The sequence below is a fragment of the Syngnathoides biaculeatus genome, chromosome 22 (assembly GCF_019802595.1).
Source record: "Syngnathoides biaculeatus isolate LvHL_M chromosome 22, ASM1980259v1, whole genome shotgun sequence".
Classification (NCBI taxonomy): Eukaryota; Metazoa; Chordata; class Actinopteri; order Syngnathiformes; family Syngnathidae; genus Syngnathoides; species Syngnathoides biaculeatus.
Window position 1 is genome coordinate 6,801,463 of NC_084661.1, and position 22,894 is coordinate 6,824,356.

General features: G+C 40.2%; 1 protein-coding gene across 1 annotated transcript in view; it reads right to left on the reverse strand.

Moving 5' to 3' along the window:
* Window positions 1-22,164, reverse strand: part of cacna1g (calcium channel, voltage-dependent, T type, alpha 1G subunit) — a 119,478-nt gene extending 97,314 nt beyond the window's left edge. The window contains exons 1-2 of the mRNA XM_061810720.1: window positions 22,060-22,164; window positions 9,734-9,867 (exon numbers count right to left, since the gene is read on the reverse strand). Of these exons, the coding sequence (XP_061666704.1) occupies window positions 9,734-9,867; window positions 22,060-22,152 (227 nt within the window). The 5' untranslated portion in view covers window positions 22,153-22,164. The remainder of the gene's footprint in view (window positions 1-9,733; window positions 9,868-22,059) is intronic.
* Between the last annotated feature and the right edge of the window lie 730 nt (window positions 22,165-22,894).

A 22,894-nucleotide genomic window follows, 5' to 3' on the forward strand; every position in this document is an offset into this window, starting at 1 on the left:
GTGTGTGTATGTGTCTTAATCAGACTGTCATTGTCTCTTCTTGCAGTTAGGAGCATATGTGGAGCACATGTGCAGCTACAAGGGGTGTGCGAGCGAAGGAATTCCCTCCTCGCACACACTCCATGTTTATCTGTCCACAAGTGTACAACACATGCAAGCTGCATGTGTGCATGTGCATGTGTGTGTGGGTGTGTGCACTAGAAACACCCGTCTTGAAATAATGAATGTGTCCTCCTTCAAACCCTTCATGATGCATTACACTTACATACAGATATCATTGCCCAATGCCAAGAGAGCACAGGCAGGGAAGGTAAACAGTGAACATCAACACTAGTTCAAAACAGGTCAATTTTAGCATGTCTAGCAGATCGATTGGCAGTTCTAAAATAGAATTACACCTTAAAGTCAAAAACAAAGTCTCGAACCTGAAGAAAATATCCATAATAAACATTACTAAACAAACATTAGAATTATACGATGAATTACTTACTCATTTTCAAAAAAAATAGTCTACCCCAGTAGGTACACCCAGATGATGTTTGGTGCGCTTAATTAAAACTCTTCCTTTGTGTGCTAAAGAAACGAAAGTTGTGCACTGATCATGTTTATCATACTGATGAAGGCGAGTGCGATGAGGAGGGGCCGACAAGGCTGACACAAAAATGAGTTTGCGTGTGGAAGACTCCCAACTTCAGTCAAAGAAGCAGTTCCTCACAGTTGAGGTTGAGGGTAAAAGACAAGGTTTTGCATCTTGTCATTCATACTAATTGGTTACTTATGCACGCTGCTTAATGTGGGGAGATCATTGCAAGGACAAACTCAGGACAATGTAATGAGATGCAAATAAATCATGCGATGAAAGGTGCTGGAAAACATGAGGCCTCCAAGCATACACGCACATGTTAATACAGTAAACTGTTCTCCAAAAGTATTTTTACTGTGAGGACAATTCCTTAATTCCTTTTACTGTACTGGTCTGCAGGAAAATATCAATTGAAGATGAAGATCCATACTTTATTATCAGTAAATTAAAGGGTAGCTGGATCTGATTCATAACTTAGCACTTTTTGCTTCTACCTTTGTGTATTTTGGTGTCCAGTAATGTCCGCTCTCATTGATTATCCTAACACCATATATCGACGGTTGTATATGCTCGGACTTTGATTTACATAGTGCCTGTTATATTACTTTTATAATAGTTAGAGATGTAACAAACAAATACACAGAGCTGTTGATAAGTGAGAAACAACAAATTGTCAGGATGAAATCAAATTGAAAGGAAATCAAAAGTCATTCTGGGCCATTCCACAAACTCTGGCCACAATATGTACAAGCATTTGGAATGTCGTGAAGAAGGGATTTAAAAAAAAAAACACTGACACGCCAAGTATTGAATGGGAAGACCAAAGAAAACAAAAGCAGTTGATGACAGAATCATTTTGAGAGCAGTAAAACTGTTAGTGACTCGAACAACAACCTCCATGGGGAAGGAGTTCTGTTTAGGAAAGACTACGAACAAAATTTTGTTACGCTAAAAGATGTAAATATGCCAAAAAGGGAGCTTCAAAAGTTACATTTTATAGACTGATCACACAATTAACATTGACCAAAATGATGGAAGGAAAGGGTCTGTTTATGATTCAAAAGCTACAGGCTCATCTGTGAAATTCAGTGGAGTTAATGTCACAACTTGGGCTTGCATTAATTATTCCGGGACATGCTCATTAATCTTCATTGATGTAACACATGATGACAGCACTAAAATGAACTCAGAAGTCTGCAGAAAAATTTTGACTGCCAATTCAGAGAAAGAATAAACTAAACTGATGAGCCGTTATCATGCGGCAAATTCACTGAGGGCAATAAGTAAAAGATTTACAGTAAAAGTGAAACAACAGACTTAAACCCTATAGAGCATACATTTTACCAGTTAAAGAGAAGACTGAAAGGAGAAACTTTCTATCACCATGTTAATTCAGTTGTGCATTAGATGCGCACTACAACAACAACAAAAAAGGAAGCCTCACCGTTCCATTACTTTTTGAGAGGAGCGCAGCTGAATATGTAGGCTGTAGAGCGTGAACACGTATTAATGTTATATGGTTCATGACACACTTCCGATAAAACAAAGAAAACAAGGGCTGGGACACACTTAATAAAAGTAACCACACACAAAGATAATAGACAAAGTGCAGACCAAAAGTGTCTCACAGTTCAAGCTTAACATCACTTGTCTGTCTGTTTTTATTTATCTTGTCCATCTAGTTTTAACTCACACTCAAAAACACATGCACCATGACTTATGGCAGAGAGCGAACGATCAGTTCATTGGTAACAGCTCTGGTGAACATTCCTGCAGTTCGTATGCCAAATGCTCACTCCCTCGAAACTTTCAACATTTACGGTACTGTCTGGTAAAACTGCACATTTTAGAGTGGCCAGTATCATGGGCGATCTAAGGCACACCTGTGCAAAAAGCATGCCGTCTAATCAGCAAGTTGACATGCTACAAGTACGAGACAGATGAAGTAGAAGAGCTCAGTAACTCAGATTTAGATTTTTGAATCGTAATTGAACAAAGCCTTTTGTGTAAGGAACAAAAGTAAAAAAATCTTTGAGCTCAGCTCATGAAAAACAAGAGTGGTGTGTTTATATTTCTGTTCAGTATAAATTACTCAAGTACTGTATGTCAAATGCTCTCAAAGCATCTAAATGGATACAATAACAGTTCAGTAAACATACAAATTAACCCCATATCGTCATAGAGTCCCTAAAATGTTGCCAAACCACTGTCTATGTTCAAGTCATAACTTGTGAAAGCTGTTGATCTTGTCAAAACGATGACAAAACAAAAGCTAATCTTTTCGTGTGGCTGCTATGGATTAACGCATCAGATGTTTTTTGAGGATAGTGTAGCTGCACACTAAGATCACACAAATGTTTATTTCAAGACATGATGTCATAACTGATGATTTCATTTTGCATTTAAGCGTTGGTTTCTTTTGTTTTCTGACCATTCCTTTGTTGGTGAGCAAACTCACTGCACTTAATTTGTCTTTGCCAGAGTATCGGAAAGGGTATTTAGAGTCCATCTGTGGAAAAGCACTGAGGCGTGGAAAGAAAAATCCAAACTGAATTCAGCTGTTTTTGGGGGAAAAAATATTACTGTAAAGTGGCTCAAAATTACATTATTCCTGATGTCATGCTGTACATTAGTACTTAAAGGGGAATTCCGGTGGTTTGGATTAACAATTTATCCAATAGGTCATGTCATATGTACTGTACCTTGACAATTTCATGTTGATCCTCTCTCATTTAATGTTTTTTTTAGAAGATTTTTATCGGCATTTATGAATTTTCATGGATGCCGCCGTTTTGGTGAGTCACATGACCTACATGCGCAGATGTGACGTAATAGGCGTGGCAACAAAGGCTCGCTTACATTGGGAAACAATTATGGCCAGCGCTGATTTCTCAGATTTAACCTCATCTGATGAAGAAATAGCAGTATTGGTTGATCGGGAAGACGGAGGAATACTTCCATACAGATTTGAACCTGTGGCTGTAAATAATGTAGAATTTTCGGATGGTTCTTCGGACAGGAATGACGCCGAGTCTGACTACTTGGCCGACACGCAGGACATTAGGTGCGTAAACAAAGGCTCGGTTACATTACTTCACAATCATGGACAGCGCGGATTTTTCGGATGTATCCTCATCTGATGAAGAACGCGAGACGGGCGACGCATGGGACACACCATTCATCCATACAAATGATTTTGGAGTGCGTTTAGGCGAGCCAGCGGAGGACTGCACTGAGGGCAGTACTCGTGCCCATGAAGGATGGTAGAACCGATCAGTGAAAGGTAGGCCTTATATTGTGGAAAAGATTGTTTTATCCAACAGGGTGCCGGGGTCCAAGTGATAATGAAATAAACTTTGGCTTGGTGGAAGTTAATACTGCCCCCACAACCGCGGCCCGGTAGGTCAGTTGGTAAAGCATTGGTCTTACAGTTCTGAGGACCCGGGTTTGATTTCTGTGGATGTTTTTTTTTTTTTTTTGGGGGGGGGTATTTGTGTTTGTTTGTCTGTGCAGAATTGTGGAGTTTGCATGTTCTCCCCGTGCGTGCATAGGTTTTCTCCAGGCACTCTGGTTTACGGTCCTTAAATGATTCTTTTTCTTACTGGGCAGAACATGCCACCGGACATTTCGCGGATTATTTCTATCCGAATTATGGCAAAATTTAGCTATACAGTAAGGCATTTTACCGTGTCCAATCGTGGTGGTAACGCATGTGAAGACGCTACAAACCGGCGAGGATTTCTCTGTTTGCGCGCCTATTACGTAACATCCATGCACGTAGGTCACGTGACTCGCCAAAATGGCGGCGCCCACGAAGATTCGTAGTTGCCGATAAAAATCTTCTTCTCAAAACACCATTAAATGGGAGAGGATTAACATCACATTGTCAAGGTACAGTACATATGACATGACCTATTGGATACATTGTTAATCCAAACCATTGGAATTTCTCTTTAACACCCTGATAGAAAGTTCTCATTATCAGTCGTCAAGTGTCAGTGAGTTTTATTTTACATTTTCCTTTGGTTAATTTACAGCGCTTCACTTCTTTTCACACCAAGAGCAATAACAGCTAAAGTTGGATGTTAATGTCTTCCCTCTCTTTTTAAATGCTTCACATTCTGCAGGCATCAACTGGATGAGGAATTTTATTCAGTTTTATTCTACAGTGATGAACATTTTTTTTACACTTGTATACCATAACATTTGCATTTACAATATTCATGTATACTGTAAATATGTTTTTTTACATAGGCAACAATTTGACCCTGGAACCGATTCATGTTATATGTCATATGAATTTAAACTGATTGCTACATTGTATTCAGTAAAAACATTTGTTCGTGTGGTATTAGTTCAGAGGTGTTTCTCCTTTCTATTCAAACAGTCATTGCTGTTGGATTAATTGCAAGTGGCTCTCCTCCATAATGTTTGCATCTTATTCACCTCCACATGACTGACAGCCAATCCGTCAGACTAGACATGCATCACCAAACGAAAGGTAAATGATGGTAATTTCTTTGTCATTATTTTAAAGGGAAAGCAATTATTGTGTCATACATTACTGTGCGAAATTTGTTCATCTATCCATTGCATTTAGTGCTTGTCCTCAACAGATTGCAATTCTCTGAGCCGATCCCATCTGACTTTGGTCAACGGGCCACCCAAAACTGGTTGTGAGCCAATCACAGAGAACGTACAGGCAAGTAAACAATCACATTCACACTTGTGGACAATTAAAAAACTGCATGTTTTTGGAACATGTAAGGAAGTGGGAATACCCTGAAAACACCCACACAAACCTCAGAACTGTGAGGCAGATGTGTTAACCACTAGGGCACCCTGCTGCCCACTCACCAGCACATTTAGTGCCGGTCAATGCATAAATGTTAAAAATCGTAATAATAATAATCTGAAAGTAAATGTATGTCTTGTCACTTAGCAAAAGTGTAAAAATGAAGAGCCCCAGTGAAAAGACAGATGGAGTGTTTTCATGCTGAATCTGATTGAATGCCTCTCATCAGTAACACTTTCCACGAGCAACCCACTCCAGCGTTTATCTGCTCATATTATCCGCCATTATAGTGAACGACTCTCCTTTTCTAACAACATTGTTTTATATTTGACTATTTGAGGTTGGAATGAGAGGACAAAGGTGTTGACTGTAACTTGAAGTGGGTGAGTAGTAATATACAGTAGCTTATTGCAGAACTAACATGCGGTGAGTGTTAATTGAAGGAGTATTTTATCCATACATCCGTTTTCATAGCCTCTTATCCTCACAAGGGTCGCAGGAGTGCTGGAGCCTATCCCAGCTATCATCGGGCAGGAGGCGAGGTACACCCTGAACTGGTCGCTAGCCAATGTCATGGCTAGAAGTATTTTAATTCCTGAGAGGTATTGCGCAGGGAACTTGTACCACTTATTTGGTGATATTGCCATTCTGTATACTTCACCGATGTAGGATCTAAATTACCTTGTAAACCAAGGATCGCTCGTGTTACTCCTGTTACACTCAAGACCGGTCTTAGTTTCGAGACCATTTTTTGAAGGTCTTGGTCTTCATGATGTAAAACACTTTGAATTACTTTGTGTATGAAATGCGCCATATAAATCTATTTCCTTTGCTACTCCCCAAAGTCTTGGTCTTGACCGTGAACCAGTGGAGACCAGCACTGATCTGCTATTCTTCAACTTCATCAATGTGATAATAAGTAGCAACATTTGCTAAGACAACAAATGCCTTCAATTCATGTCCTGCTGACCCCCCCACTCCTTTCCCCGTAATGCCTGCAACTTTCGTGGTGTTGTGACTTTCTGAGAGCTCTCACTGGGATTGCAATGCATAATTACACACGTTGCATTATTGTATGATTAACCAGAACAAAGTGCTTTTAATTGCCATGTTAGTTGAATGCATTACAGCAAAGCCATCAATGTCTTGCAATGTTGTTGTTTTGGTTGTTGTTGTTGTTTTCTCTGAGATTTCTCTGAGATTTGTAATTTGAGTTCAGTCCCAGGTCAATTTTATTAGACACATTTAATAATGGAATATTCTTTTCATGCAAAATTCTACCTTAATGATGAATAAAATAATTCTTTCATTAGGGAGTGAATAAACAGGTGTGTTTTTATATACCGTGAATGTGTATTACTGACCTATCACACTGATAATCTACAGCCAATCTGATGACCCCCTTGTACTTGGAAGACAATCTTGCTAATGGAGGAGAGCCCAGGAAGAGAAAATCCAGCAGTCCTGTCCTGACGTTGTCTTTGTGCAGCCCACATAGTGAAGGAAGTGGGTGGCTTTTTGTGCAGCAAATGCTTTTGTTTAACAGCCATCATTGTTCATCAATGCCATATTCTTGTTTGTGTCCTTATTCTCTCTCTCCTCTTGACTACATCCTGACTTGTTCACAAACTCTCTCCAATCATCAAATTATATAGGTAAACAATTGTAGAAGGAAAATGCTAATCGTGCATCTTGTCTGATTTGAACTACTTCCAATAAAGTGTAGCTTGAATGTCAGCATATATATATATAAAAAAAAAAAAAAAGGATGAATGAATCTAAAATCACACCTGACATAGACATACCACTAAATACTGTAGCTGCAACAGAGCCGTGCCACAAGATTGGCAGTGCTAAAGCGGGTACTATCATTCTACTTACAGTGGCCGCAGAATGCTTTAATATAAATCCTTGAAGGCCTTTTTCAGTACCAAATGGGAATGCGATTGGCTTGTGAAGAAAGTAGAAAATTTAGCTGCTAAATAAGGTCAATCACAGGGCATGATGACAAACAATCATCTACACCAACTTTAGTTAACATAAGACGCAAGTGGAAGACCTGGGAAGAAAAAAAAAAAAAACTCCACAGATTCAAACCCAGACATCCGGACTGAGAAAGATATGCCAACCACTTTTGCTGTATCATGTATTCTGTCAAAATAACTGCAAATAAATGACATTAAATGAAACTTCTAGCAAGTTCCCAGCCTTTCTCATCCATTGTTTGACTTTCTCAGTCTCCTTCAGAATCTGCATACACCAAACAAGGCTGCAGCGAATCCATACAGCATCAATAAATCAGTGAAAAGAAGCAAGAGCCAAAAGAAGAACACACTCGGGATCAGGTTCATTGCACTCCAATAATGCTACGACACCCCATGTGGAAAGCAAAGGAGGATGTGTTCAATCTGTCAAGCTTTTGAAAGGTGCTAAGCTGGCATTTGAAACTTCAGTACATTATGACAGCATCAATTGTGGTAAATTTTCATATCACAGCCATTCAGGGTCATACGGTGCACTTTTTAGTTTTGGTATTATCTAACTAACAAAATGAGACACAACGAAGTAGCGAAATAATGACAATGACGAGAATTTCCTTTCTCTCTTCACTAAAAGCTCTTCCCTTTTGGCCAGCCATGGTCAATTGTTTAAGAATAGTGAGCAGGTCTTCACCTTCATAACCTCTGGTGAATTATTTTGAAGGTGTTTCTTTAAAGTGTACTCACATGGTGGGCGAGGCATTTAGCACAGGCTTTAAACCGTTTTTCACTTGGAGGCTTTTCACTATGAAACAAATATTCATAAGCCTGCAAGTTTGTGCAAAGCAATTGTTCAACCATATTGTTCACGCTGAGGGGAAGTATGAAGGAATATCTGACTTCAAACTGCTTTTATGAAAGATTAATGGCTATAGGGCTGTCTAAATTACAGCAAAACCAACAGACAGCCCGGGTGACTATTTTGGGCTGCGGTGGTGTCTCTCCTCACACATCAGACCAGATTAAATATTGAAGGAGTAAAATGAAGCTGATGCTTCGGTTTCTATTCCCTTTCCCCGCCAATCTATTGGCCTTCCTCCTCTTACTCCCCCAGAATCCCTTCCCCCACCCCGCATCTGCTTTCTCTCCCCAGGTGGACTCTAATCGAGGAGCGAGTGCTAAATAAGATTGATGTACCACGGGGAAGATGCACTACCCACCGAGGTTCGGTTACTACAGCCATCGATCGGGACCCCGATACACAAATCAATGTGCAACCAAACAAATGAAAACACACTATTAACAAGTGAACTCGGCATAATTTCACTTACTTACTTAATCCCGCTTCATTTTTAAGCAAAGCAAACACCTTAACATGTTGCATGTGAAACTTTAATAATCCAGTTTATGTATCCACTGCCCCAAAAAAATAAATAAAAATTATTATACAAACAATCTAATCACTCCAGGCAGAGGGTAGACTCAGAAATGGGAATTCTATTAATTTCCTGTGACATGTTTACAGTCAAGCCCTTGATAAACACATTATTACTCGCTAACCTTTACATAAATTGCATGTGACATTTTCCCACAGTTCCTAGAGAATGAAGCGTAGCAGCAAGTATGTTGCCAGAGAGAATGACGTGCAAAGATGTTGGCTGTCCTATAGTCGCACATTAAAGGACACAAGCAGAGACTAATTTTGCTAATGGTCCATGAGCTTCAGCGTTGACACATATTTATTTGCAATGAATTGTTGGGCCTTTCCTTATCGCTAACATTCTAAAGCAAATGGCACTCAATTCCATTTGAATCCATTACTGGAATGATGCAATGTGCTGTTTAAATGTAAGATTCCATAATACATTATTCAGCTATTAATGAATACGTAAAGTGATCTTGTTATGAGCAGTTACAGCCACGCTATTGGAAAGCTATGCCAAAAGGAATTAAAGCAGAGCAAGTTCAAATTCAGGTATTGAAAAACTATTGGTGTTTTTGTGTAAGTACACCAGTGCTAATTATTTTAGGCATGCCTCGCTGTGTGATTTAAAGTTCATTCTTATCAATGAAATGAGTATGTTCTAGGTGGAAATAACATCGGATAGCTTCAAATGATTTTTAGAAGTGGTTAATAAAACGTGATTGGATTTATTCGTTTTAATATTATATGTAGTCACTGGTGGACAAGTAGTTGTCTCTCTCAAGCCCTCTCTCTGTAATCATATGATATATATATATATATATATATATATATATATATATATATATATATTGAAGACTACAAGTGATTGAAAATGGATGATTAAATATAGTTAATGACTGTACGCACCTCTTGCATATGATATCCTGGTCCTGCGATTGTGTGCAACTTACCCAGCTATCACTATGAAGAAGTCCAAGCGATTCCACGTGTCTCCAAGGTAACATTTCTTTCCAAAAATCCCCAGAGCCACCATCTTGATCACCATCTCAATGGCAAAGAATGCAAAGATAAAGTCGTCAAAATCCTGCAGACACACAAAACAAAGAAGAAGTCACCATTGAATATAAAAAAGGCAACAAATAATATCACCACTGTCAATGACAATTGCTGAAAAAAGAAGTCAAAACTCACAGCTTGTACTGAAATCACATAATATTCATCAACTGACACATCAAGAGAAAACATTTTGTTTAAATATGCATCTAATACAGGGCTACATGTGCTATAAATGTAGTCAATCTCTGAATCGGTTAGTGTGTCATAACCTTTAAAATCAATAACATTCTTGCTTTTCATTTCCATATCTGATTAATGCTGATTTTCTTCTTTGTGAATGTGATGCGAGCTCACAACAACCTGCTATTATATTATTAGTCTGTCGGTTGGATCTGCATATTAGACTGAAGAAAAAAAATATGTGAAGATAAGGAGAACCTAGATTAAAAATAAGTACATTTAACGTCTAAAATCTACACGTTAAGAAGGGGCACAGTAAATAAATGGAATGGAAGTCCTGCAGAAAAACAATGGGAAAAAAATTTAGAACAATTTTGGAAGCAGTTCAAGGGACAGGACACCCACTAATATATGAGTCACCCAAATATGAGCAGAGAAAAGGATAAATATATCAGTAGAATGCAGAGGTTGACACAGGAATGCATACACAAGTGGCTGCAATTTCAACTTCTATTCATCATCGCACTCGCTGTAAAGGTTAAATTTCTCACTAATCATCGGCTGATCCTGACGTTTTATAGAGATGCAAGACGGTTGGACACAAGAAGCTACAAAGCAGCCAAAAAATGCATGTCACTGAGGTCGATAAATGGATTATTTTAAGATTCCAGATGAACGATATTTAACTTCAAACCTGTTTGGACACATGTTGGCCCTAACAGGATTGAAATGAAACATTTTTAGATTCAGGGTCGTTGCCACTACTTTTTGCCTTCCCATAACTACACAATATAACCACTGAATATCACCTGCCATGCTGTAATGTGTGAATGTTTCAATGGGTGGAAATTCCAGATATATTTAAACAGCGATGATGCACACAAAGCCCCCCTTCCTAATGGGTATGACTCAATGTGTGCGTGATAGGTAAGAGTACGGAGATTAGAGAAGATGTGTGACAAAAAGAACATGTGGCGTCAAAAGAAAAAGACCAGGATACTTTACCATGATGTCGAGAATAAAAAGGATCGTACCACGTTTCAGGAACAAGACAAGAAGACAAGTTTAAGATGTCCGTCTGGTGAGGAATGACTCATCCTTTCAGACCAGCATGCGCAGCTCACTGGAGGAAACGATTTCATGTTGGCACTCAGTTTCACTTCTCTTCAATATAATAAAGTCCTTAATAGTCATTATGCCCTATATTATTCATATCAAGAAAAGTCTGCTCTATTTTGATCATGGATAGATAACTTCAATAATGACAAGGGCCAGAATTGTAATAACCCTTTTCTTCATAGGGCTGGGGTGTCAAACATATGACCCGCAGGCCAGGACCGGCCCACTAGGAGGTTCAATCAGGCCCGCAGGATAATTTAAAAGTGAAAAAATGCATAAAAGACACAGAATAAATATCTTTAATAAGATGCAACTCATGGATTATCCGCATGGATTGATCTGTTTTGATCAGAGTAGAAGACAACATTGATGTGATCAGAGAAGAAGACAACAGCATGGACTTGTACAGGCCAAAAGATGATATCAGGAAAAAAAACTAGTCCACACTAGACTCACATCTTTATGTATGGGGCCCACAATGTGAAATGAGTTTGACACCCCTGCCATGGGTAAATGCTGCCATGAACACTGTGTATGCAATGTACTGTATATAATTGTCTGGTTTACTCAACCTTTTACCACAAGTCAGCTGACATAGGCTCCAGGTATCCACGACCCGAAAGAAGACAATCAGTATAGGAAATTGGAAGGATAGATAATCATTTGCAATAAAAAATGTTGGCAGTTTTAAAGTATTTTGTTTCGTCTGCGCAGGTGTCACAGGCTCATCCTTCTATTTTTGTTCCAAACAAACCCTTGTCAGCACTGCCAAAGATGGAACAACCCCCCTCCTTCACCCCAACTTCTTGTGGTTCACAGCAACCCTGTAAAATCTCACCAGACACTTTGCCGTTAAGAGCAACTGTGAAAGCTTAATAGCCTGAACTTTGGCTGTGAGACAAACTATTAAGTGAAGTGACAAAATGAAAAGTGTCCTGGCAAGGTGTTGGGTCACCACGAACTACCAGAATGGATTCAGTGCGCCTTGGCAGTGGTTCAACAAGTCTCTGCTGGAGTGAACGACGCAATACATCCAAAAGCTGTCTGCTTGCGTTTCACAATTTTATGTCTCAATCCCCTTGATCTTTGTTCCCAAATCTATCATTGTCATTACCTTTTCCAGCCACAAAGGTGAGAGCTACTAAGATTTTTTTTTTTTTTAGGTGGTGGTGGTGGTGTATTGTTTTTTTTTTTGGTTTGTACGATTACTGCAAAAAAAAAAATAATCCATCCATTAGCCTTAGAAAATAGCGTGCTCCGAAACATTTCTTTCCAACTGGGGAACTTGCAATGTATCAGGTAAGACGTGCTTGATTGCATTTAGAGTAATTTCCTTTTCTTGACTAACCATTTTGCATTTTAAGTCACAATTCATGCCGTCATGATGGTGGAGAAATTGGCGTTCCACTACACACATGAAGACCATTCATAAAAAAATAGTGAACACATTAAAAACAATCCTCCCTCTTATGTCCTGACAGTGCTGTATAGTTTATAAGATCCATTTTCCATCCGTCCATTTTCGTTGTCACTTAGCCTCACGAGGGTCGCGGGGAGTGCTGGAGCCTATCCCAGCTGTCAACGGGCAGGAGGCAGGGTACACCCTGAACTGGTTGCCAGTCAATCGCATGGCACATAGAGGCAAACAGCCACACTCACAATCACATCTAGGGGCAATTTAGAGTGTTCAATTAATGTTGCATGTTTTTGGAATGTGGGGGGGAAACCGGAGTGCCCGGAGGAAACTCACGCAGGCACGGGGAAAACATGCAAACTCCACACAGGCGGGGCCAGGATCGAACCCGGGTCCTCAGCACTGTGAGGCCAACGCTTTACCAGTAGATTCATGGTGCCGCCAGTTTGTAAAATATTTATGAAAATAGATAGTAGCCGTACACGTTAATAAAAGTGATTTCATGAGTACAACACAATTAGTTTTTGAAGCTATCCTTTGACTTGATAGAACCCAGCTGCAGTCTGGATTTTTCACAGATGACTACTATACGCTCTTTAGATTTACCAGGATGCATTTTTGTTGTTAAAGTTGGACTAAAATGTCTCTCTTGTCCTTCATTGCATCAAACAAATGTTATCCAAAGTTTGGGTGTAGGATTAGAATGTAAAAAATCTATACAATATAATTTATCTGTGTAATAGGGACATGTCATGTATATTTTTTTCTTTTTTGTGTGATTACTGATGCATTTAAACAGAAATAAACAGAGTACTGTGTCTGGACAAAAGAAATACCACAACTTTAGGAGTAAGTAGTATTTTGTTATTCTCCTGGCAACATTACAACCCTTTTGTTATCTGTGAAATAAGTGGACACACTTCTGATTACTAAAATAAAAAATAAATAAATAATAATAATAAAAAAATAATAATACTAAAAAAAATACTAAAAACCTTGATATTGCTTACTTGACTGCTTTACCCTTTTTTAAAGGTGTTTATAGCACACAAATATGTAGTAAAATTATATTTGGACATTTAGTTTTCATGTGTGAAGAGTATCCATCCATCCATCCATCCATTTTCTTTGCCACTTATCCTCACGAGGGTCCCAACTGTCAATGGGCAGGAGGCAGGGTACACCCTGAACTCAACAGGTTGCCAGCCAATCACAGGGCAATTTAGAGTGTCCAATTAATGTTGCATGTTTTGGGGATGTGGGAGGAAACCGGAGTGCCCGGAGAAAACCCACGCAGGGATGGGAAGAATATGCAAACTCCACAGAGGTGGGGCCTGGATCGAACCCGGGTCCTCAGAACTGTGAGGCCAATGCTTTACCAGCTGCTCCACCGTGCCGCCTGTGTGAGGAGTAAATTTTCATAATTTTGTATTAATCCTCCACTTTGTTTATTTATTTATTTATTTGCTCATTAAAAGTAAACAGGATTTTTTTCTACCCGTAACAGAAAAGTTGGAATGTTTATTACATTCTGTCATGCTTCATCTGCTCTCGGTTGCCTGCATGTGATTCATCACAGCGCTTCTGGCATTCCTCCTCTTTTCTCAAACTTTATCAGATCTTGAATCTCCCTTGTATCTTTTTTTTTTCCTCACAACAGACACTCCCCAAGAATATGTAGCTTCACAAATGTTTTCTTTTTTAATAATAATTTACATTAATAGTACGTGAATGTTTCTTTATAACACTAATGGGAAAATTATAGCTACTCTTCAGTTCCCCTCCCCTCACATGTGTATATCTTAGCCCCAACACTGACTCCACACACACACACACACACACACACACACACACACCACACACACACACACACACACACACACACACACACACACACACACACACACACTACCCCCACATGTGAGCATGTGTGTGTGGATTGCCTGAGAGTAAATGTAAACACACGTGTTCACCAGGCAGTAGGCTGGACTGCGTGCTATCAATGCGTCAAGAGAGTGCCAGCATTACATGTCCTCTTGTCACCTCTTTAAGTTGGAAGTGTGTTGAGTCGCTAATGCTAAGAGCGCTCAATGCACAACATGCGTGCGTGCGTGCATTTGTGTGTATGTGTGTGTGTGTGTGTGTGTGAATGTCAAAGGAGTTACCAGATACTGTGCAGCACTTGGAACAGGACTGCTATAGCGTTGACGAACAAATCTCAAACGCTTGGATTCAGATAGTATGCTGTGATTCTTTATACAAACGCACGGTACATGGCTTCAAGGTCATTAAGAGGTCAGTCTGAGGTAGTTTTACATGACAAGGGAAGAAAGTGCACACGGCAGCAAGAAAGCAGAGAGAAAAAGAAAAAAAGAGGCCTGGAGCAGGAGATGGGGTGGGGGTGGGTGGGAGTACCGCTACTGTTGGTTCCATGCGACCCCAACTAGCCACCTCTCTGGGGAGAAGAAACAGGACTTCACTTCCTAAAATAATGCTCCCCTTGTAATTTCAGCGCCTTTCAGCTTGTTGAGCCGGATGAATCATCATTTAAATAGCAAACAAAAAAGAAGTTTAAGAAACACTGAGAAAAGGCATAGGGTTCATTGGAGGAAAATCCCCATCATGAAAATGTCATATGCTTCTGGGAGATTCAATCGTTTTTGAAAAAATAATCATTTAAATAATTGACGCCTCTGTTTTGTGTCCTAAAATGATCCAGACATTTAATTCCAAGTGAAATTTCAATGACAGGGAAATGTACAGTGCATAAGTCCCTCGCTTTAGGATCATCAAACAGATGTAAATATCATTCATCTACGCACCCATCAATTTTCTTCCGCTTATACGTGGTTGGCAGCATCTTTAGCGGAGAACCCCAGACTTCAGTCTCTCCAGGCACTTCATCCATCTTTTCCACGTGGGTCTCGAGACATTCCCAAGCCAATGAGGAGACATAGTCTCTCTAGAATGTCATGGGTGATCCCCAGGCTCTCCTCTTGTTGGATCCAGACAAAGACATGATGAGAAAAATATCTAGACCTTGCAGGTTGGCGGGGCCGCCCTCTGGAGACAGACCCGGAAGTGCAGCTCGATGGTGAGGGCCTGAAGCCAGGCCTGCATCCTTGGGCCAGCCCGGTGTGATGGTCTGAGTCTTCTTGTCTTCTTGTGATTAACACGCATGTGCGTATATTTTGTACACTTCCGGACAGTCTGAAACGTCCCCATTCATGGTTCAACCTGTGCCATTCGACAACTTGTCACCGAGTGTTCATGTTTGCTATTATGTGTGTGAAATGTTTCAAGGAGTGCCTATATAAGGACGCAAAAGACGAACAAGGAGGCGTCCTCTCACCACTGCTCCGGGAAACTACGCTGCTTGGAACACTAACTACACGGACACTGGCTGCCTTTTGTTTTTGGACCGGCTGGAACTTTTGCTAACTTGGTAACCGAGAGCATTCCATACATATCACACTGGAGAGGGGTTAAATGACAGTGCGCAGTAATGTGTGGGTAATTCATCAAAAAATGATATGTCAGTAAAAACAAACTATACCACCTGGGACAAACATTTACTTGTTTGAGAACACTCGTTCAACATTGGTGACTATTCGTCATTGTGGCTCAACTACTCTGTTCTTGAACGGCTACTTTGTGTTAGCTATTTTCTTGTGTTTGTGTTGTCGTGTTGTGTTGATGTGGGTAAGATTAAATTGTCAGAAACACAATATTGCTGGTTTGAACAAATGGGACGTTAGTCTAAATTCACAACCAACACTATGGACATCTCAGAAAGACGAACACAGCGAACTTACGTATATCTGTATATCTTATCAACTTTGGTTTTAAGGCTAGGTTAGGGTTAGGATATAATGTATGTTAGCTCCTTCTATGTAGAAGAAGGAGGAGAAAGAATGAGAGCGGGGGATTTCCCAGAAAGCGTCAGCGACGTACCCAGAGATCCCCTGTTAGTAACGCATGCGCATTAATCACAAGGAGACTTTTCAGCACGGGGGAGCGCTCAGACCGTCACACAAGTCATACCCCGAAGAGGTAATGTGGCTCCCCTTTTCATGGGCTCATCATCTGGAGGAAGGGCCAAGGGGGTCGAGCGCACTGTGAGCTGGGTTTGGTCCGAAAGTGGGGACCTTGGTAGCTGGCAGGGTAAGACCCCAGAGCTGGCGGGCTCGGGTCCACAAATAATTTTAGCTCCAGTATCAGGCTTGACTGAAGTGGACCATCGCAAAAGAATTAAATCCATCTATCTTCTGAGCCGCTTATCCTCACGACGGCCGCAGACATGCAGGAGCCCATCCCAGCAATCTTCGGGCAAGAAGCAGGGTACACCCTGAACTAGTTGCCAGCCAATCGGTTGCACTTACAATCACACCGAGGAGCAATTTAGAGTGTCCAATTAATGTTTCATGTTTTGGGGATGTGGGAGGAAACTGGAGTGCCCAGAAAAAGCCCACACGGGGACGGGGAGAACATGCAGTGTCCACACAGGCGGGCCGGGATTTGAACTCTGGTCCTCAGAACAGTGGGGCCAACACTCTAAAATTCCAAAAGAAGATATTAGCATTTTGTTTTGATTTTAATGACGACAGTGTTGTTGTTTTTGAGATGGAAATACATTTTAACCGAAACAACCAAATATTTCTTTAATAAATTATTGTTATTATTATTGTTACAGATAGTTTTTCTTCTGGGACTAACTGCGGCAAGGTTCAGTTTTGTTACAGTGAAACATTTTTTTTAGTTGACATGGTCGGTTATTTGTTCTGCTCTGGGTTTGAATGTTATTAAAGGATGAAATAACTACAGTGCAATTAAGAAGCAAATTAAGAAATGTCAGCAGTTTTGAAGCAGTAATACAGTAACATTATAAAAAAGTAATTACACACTATACACACCAGCAGCACAACAATGTACTGTGAAAAATAAAATCAATTGAAGCAAAAAAGATAGAAACAAATGGGGGAAATTGGGAATTGTTGCAGATTTTGACTAAGCTTATCTAAATGCTGGAATAAAATTATTTATTACATCACAACAGCTTAGTATTAGACAATCATCAAGAAATGAAGCATACTGGGGGGTGTGAACACGGTTTATGGGGCCTGCAATTTAAAGACAATTTAAAGTATTTCACAATTGAATTACTGCTGTGTATTCAATGTAAAAAACTGTTTGATAGGATAGTTGGCTTGTAGCTAACATAAAAGATTGAGTATAAGCCAGGTATTTTAACCTATTTTAACCATATTTAACCACTAACCATATTTTTATTTGGAATCTATGATCCCAGCTTTATAGAGTGATCCAAAGAGATCAAAAAGGATCCATTAGGAGACTCTTCTCTCAACCATTTGTTTTCCAAATTTGGTTTTCTGATGAACTGTTATCTCACCCTGTATTTTAATGGCTAAAGCACATTTTGAAAATCAGATTGCATTACAGTCTTCTTATCTCAGAGTTTATTGTTTGCCATATAATTTACCTTTAATATTAAAAAGGAGATAATTCGATGTGGGATGAGCGTTCCCAATTCTGCTGAGTCAACAGACAAGAACAAAAGAGGGTTGTTCTGCTCTATCTTTTTGAAACCACTTTGGAAGTGCATTATCACCTCACTGCACAAGATGAACAGCGCCAAATAACAAGCTGATCTATTCCACAGCATGCGTGCGGCTCACTCTGCTTGACTTTTTCATCCAATGAATAGAATAAATCCACGAAAGAAAATAACAAAAACAAAACAATGCCTCCATTAGCATTAGCTAGGCAGGAAAGAACTTAATGGAAACGCCTCCACACAAAGCTCTTGTTTATTTCCATCTGCGTAATGCAGTCGTTGCAGAGGCCAGGTATATTGGACAATTTTACCCAACACGATGCTAAATGCATTTCAAAAAGGCTTACCCACATCGCTTCGAGTGAATCAATTTGAACAGTGATTAATGTGTTTCTTTTCTTGTACTGTAGTAAATAGTGTTTTTTTTTAATCAATTGGGAGGTGTCATAGTTTCCCCACGTGTTTGGAAGATTGTGTTATGGTCTGATGAAACCAAAGTTGAACGTTTTTGGCCATAATTACAAAAAGTATAGTTAATTCAAACTCAACACTGGTCATCAAAATAGCACTATATACGGCGACTGAAATAAGTATTTAACATGTCGCCATTTTTCTCACGAAATGTATTTCCAAAGTTGTTATTGGCATGAATATTTCAAAAGATTGGAACCCATACATACAAAGAAAGTACAACAAATGGATCAGAAATTAATTCATTAATGTGACTTTACACAGACCAGCACTGCGCAGTCCCATCCCCCCCAACCCCATTGAGAAGAACCCGATGAGTTGGGCGGGGCGCATCTGATTAGGATGCGTCCTGGACGCCTCCCTGGTGAGGTGTTCTGAGCACGTCTCACCTGAAGGAGATCCCGGGAACGCCTCGGTACACCCATGTTAGACCTGGATGATGTGGCTAGAGAAAGGGAAGGCTGGGTGCCCCTACTAAAGCTACCTGCCCTGCAACGCGTCCTCAGATAAGTGGTAGAAAATGCATAGATGGATCCTGCTGAAAAGTCCATCCTCGTTTCATTTTCATCATCCTTGTAGGTAGCAGCAGATTTTTGTCAGGAATGTCTACATTTACCCATTCATTCTTCCTTCAATAAGTGTTCTAGTTCCCATTTTTAAGAACAAAGGGGATGTTCAGAGCTGTGGGAACTATAGAGGAATAAAGTTGATGAGCCACACAATGAAGTTATGGGAAAGAGTAGTGGAGGCTAGACTCAGGTCAGAAGTAAGTATCTGCGAGCAACAGTATGGTTTCATGCCTAGAAAGAGTACCACAGATGCATTATTTGCCTTGAGGATGCTCGTGGAAAAGTACAGAGAAGGTCAGAAGGAGCTACATTGTGTCTTTGTGGATCTAGAGAAAGCCTATGACAGAGTACCAAGAGAGGAACTGTGGTACTGCATGCGTAAGTCTGGTGTCGCAGAGAAGTATGTTAAAATAGTACAGGACATGTATGATGGCAGCAGAACAATGGTGAGGTGTGCCTTAGGTGTGACAGAGGAATTTAAGGTAGAGGTGGGACTGCATCAGGGATCAGCTCTGAGCCCCTTCCTGTTTGCAGTGGTAATGGATAGGCTGACAGATGAGGTTAGACTGGAATCCCCTTGGACCATGATGTTCGCAGATGATATTGTCATATGCAGTGAAAGCAGGGAGCATGCAGAGGAACAATTGGAAAGATGGAGACATGCACTGGAAAGGAGAGGAATGAAGATTAGCCGAAGTAAAACAGAATATATGTGCGTGAATGAGAAAAGTGGAGGGGGAAGAGTGAGGCTACAGGGAGAAGAGATAGCGAGGGTGGACGACTTCAAATACTTGGGGTCAACAATACAGAGCAATGGAGAGTGTGGCCAGGAAGTGAAGAAACGGGTCCAAGCAGGTTGGAACAGCTGGCGAAAGGTGTCTGGTGTGTTATGTGACAGAAGAGTGTCTGCTAGGATGAAGGGCAAAGTTTACAAAACAGTGGTGAGGCCGGCCATGATGTACGGATTAGAGACGGTGGCACTGAAGAAACAACAGGAAGCTGAACTGGAGGTGGCAGAAATGAAGATGTTGAGGTTCTCGCTCGGAGTGACCAGGTTGGATAGGATTAGAAATGAGCTCATTAGAGGGACAGCCAAAGCTGGATGTTTTGGAGACAAGATTCGAGAGAACAGACTTCGATGGTTTGGACATGTTCAGAGGCGAGAGAGTGAGTATATTGGTAGAAGGATGCTGAGGATGGAGCTGCCAGGCAAAAGAGCGAGAGGAAGACCAAAGAGAAGGTTTATGGATGTGGTGAGGGAAGACATGAGGGCAGTTGGGGTTAGAGAGGAAGATGCAGGAGATAGGCTAAGATGGCAAAAGATGACACGCTGTGGCGACCCCTAACGGGACAAGCTGAAAGGAAAAGAAGAAGATTCTTCCTTCAATAATAACAGTACCATTTCCTGAAAAGCAACAAACATGATGGTCTGTTCCAATCTCCGAACTTCACTGTTTGTATGTTATTTTTAGGGTGATGTGCACCACCATTTTCTTCCAAACGTGGTGTGCATTATGCCAACCAATCAGTTTTCATTTGCACTCATCCAACTGGACTATATTCACCCACCATTTAACTGTCTTGTAAATAAGTGACATTTAAATAAGTGACAAATACATTTACAGTGTATGGTCATAACAACCCTTAGCCAAATCCTAACTACGATGCGACAGAAACAGAGTCTGTTGCTCATGGGTTTTTGGATTACTGTGCATGTAAGGATTTGTGATTGTGCATATTAACCCTGATCTTTTCCAAAACAGATCAGGGAAGGAAAATGTACTTGCTCAAAGATGACATGATAAGCATTTTCATAACATCTGATAAACTGGCCTTTTCTGACTAAGGTCAGAAGGTGGAAATCAGACTCAAAACCAGCTTCTTGATCACTATGTGTGAACCCAACTTTAAAACAAACCACTGAAATCAAAATTAACATCCAAGAACGTCAAAAGTGAATAAATCCTACCCCTACGCTATACATGATCGGCTTTTTTGGGGCCGAAGACTGATCAGGGAGTTTAAAAAACAATAAACAATCACTGATCCAATCACAAAATGGAGCAATGAGTCTATTTAGTACAGCCTCTGTTCTCGCACTTCCCCGTTCTCGAAGAAATGGGTTTTTCGAATGAAAGTTTCAAGATTTTTTTGCTTCTGTTTTCGAACGAAAATCGATACTCAAACGCCCCCAACAAAACCCGGAAATAACAGAACACTCGCAGTCCGACCAGCTGACCCACCCATGAGATGCTTTGTTATTGTCTATTCGAATGCCCCCAACAAAACTCGGAAATAACAGAACGCTCGCGGTCTGAAGAAACTGACCCATCCACGAGACACTTTGCTATCATCAATTCGAACGAACCCTTTAAAAAAAACCTGGAAATAACATAACTCGGTGGCGGTTGATTTGGTTTTCAAACAAATTGGTTCTCTAACCACCTTCTTGAATGGATTGTGGTTGAGAACCGAGGCTCTACTGTATATACTGTAGTGTCTCTCAGCTGTCTTGTCTCTCCTAACGGGCCGTTTTTTTTGTGTGTGTTTTTTTTTAAACTGGCCGTCAGATATTCACATTATGTCAAAAGACATGAAAAAAAAATATATTTATATGGATATATCATTTATGAAAACAAACTGGCTTTTAGATCCAGATATACCGTACATGATGACGACTCGGAGAAAATGTCTCTCTCGGAGCCAATCAATGTCGTTATTGATCAGATTGGGGAATTATGACACGAAAACTGATCAGCAAAAAAATGCCAATTATTGGCCAATGCAATCAGGCCTATCAAAAGGCATATCTTATTGGAGAAAAAGACTTCATACTAGCCAAGGAATACAACAAAACATATTACGTTTAATGTACAAAAAGCCGTGTCTTACCTGGAGGATTTTACATCTGTCAGAGTTGCAGTCGATGTCCTCACAAGGATGGAACATGCCCAAGGTTACACAGTTCAACAGGATCACCAACATGGACGCTCGTTCAAACCATGTATGAAAAAAAATCAGTCAAGGAATATAAGAGACAGAAGAGCTTGGAAAATTCGAAGAATACACTTTGGAAATAAGCTTGCCTCTTAACTGTTTCCAGTGACTTCAAGGGAAAGTCACATTGATATTGGATACTCAACTGCGGATGTTCTGAAAGTCATTGCTTTCTTTTGCACATTGTTAACTCAGAACCTTGTTTTTTTTTCCCAAAGGTTTGATTGAAAACATTCAGGTGCTGGGTATGCACTTTAAAAGAAAGCCCGTGTGAGGCAAAATCAAAATATCAAATGGTGAACGCCTCTGTATGATGACGATAAAGCATCTGGCGCTGCAGTTGTGCAGACAACTTGATGCATAGTGCATTATTTTAATTGATTCTATACTGGCATGCCTGTTGGAGGCTTGTTTGCTCTCACGTCTAACTGAGCTACGTGAAACCAATCAGGGATGTCGCCACAAACAATAAAAGAGTGCAACTATGCATGTTTTTCATGCAGTCCCAATGTGGAAGAATGAAGACTATGGATGGAGTTAAAATAATGAGGTGAAAAGTGACTACTAACTGTTTTCATCTGTCATTTTCTTTTTTTTTAGACCCAAATTTATGCTTGTTTTACACTATTAAACATGGACAAAAATACAGTCGGTGAGGAAAAATCATTGGCTATCATATGTGTTCTTGCTTTGCGTGTTCATGGACACTTTCATTGATGGCAGTGATGAC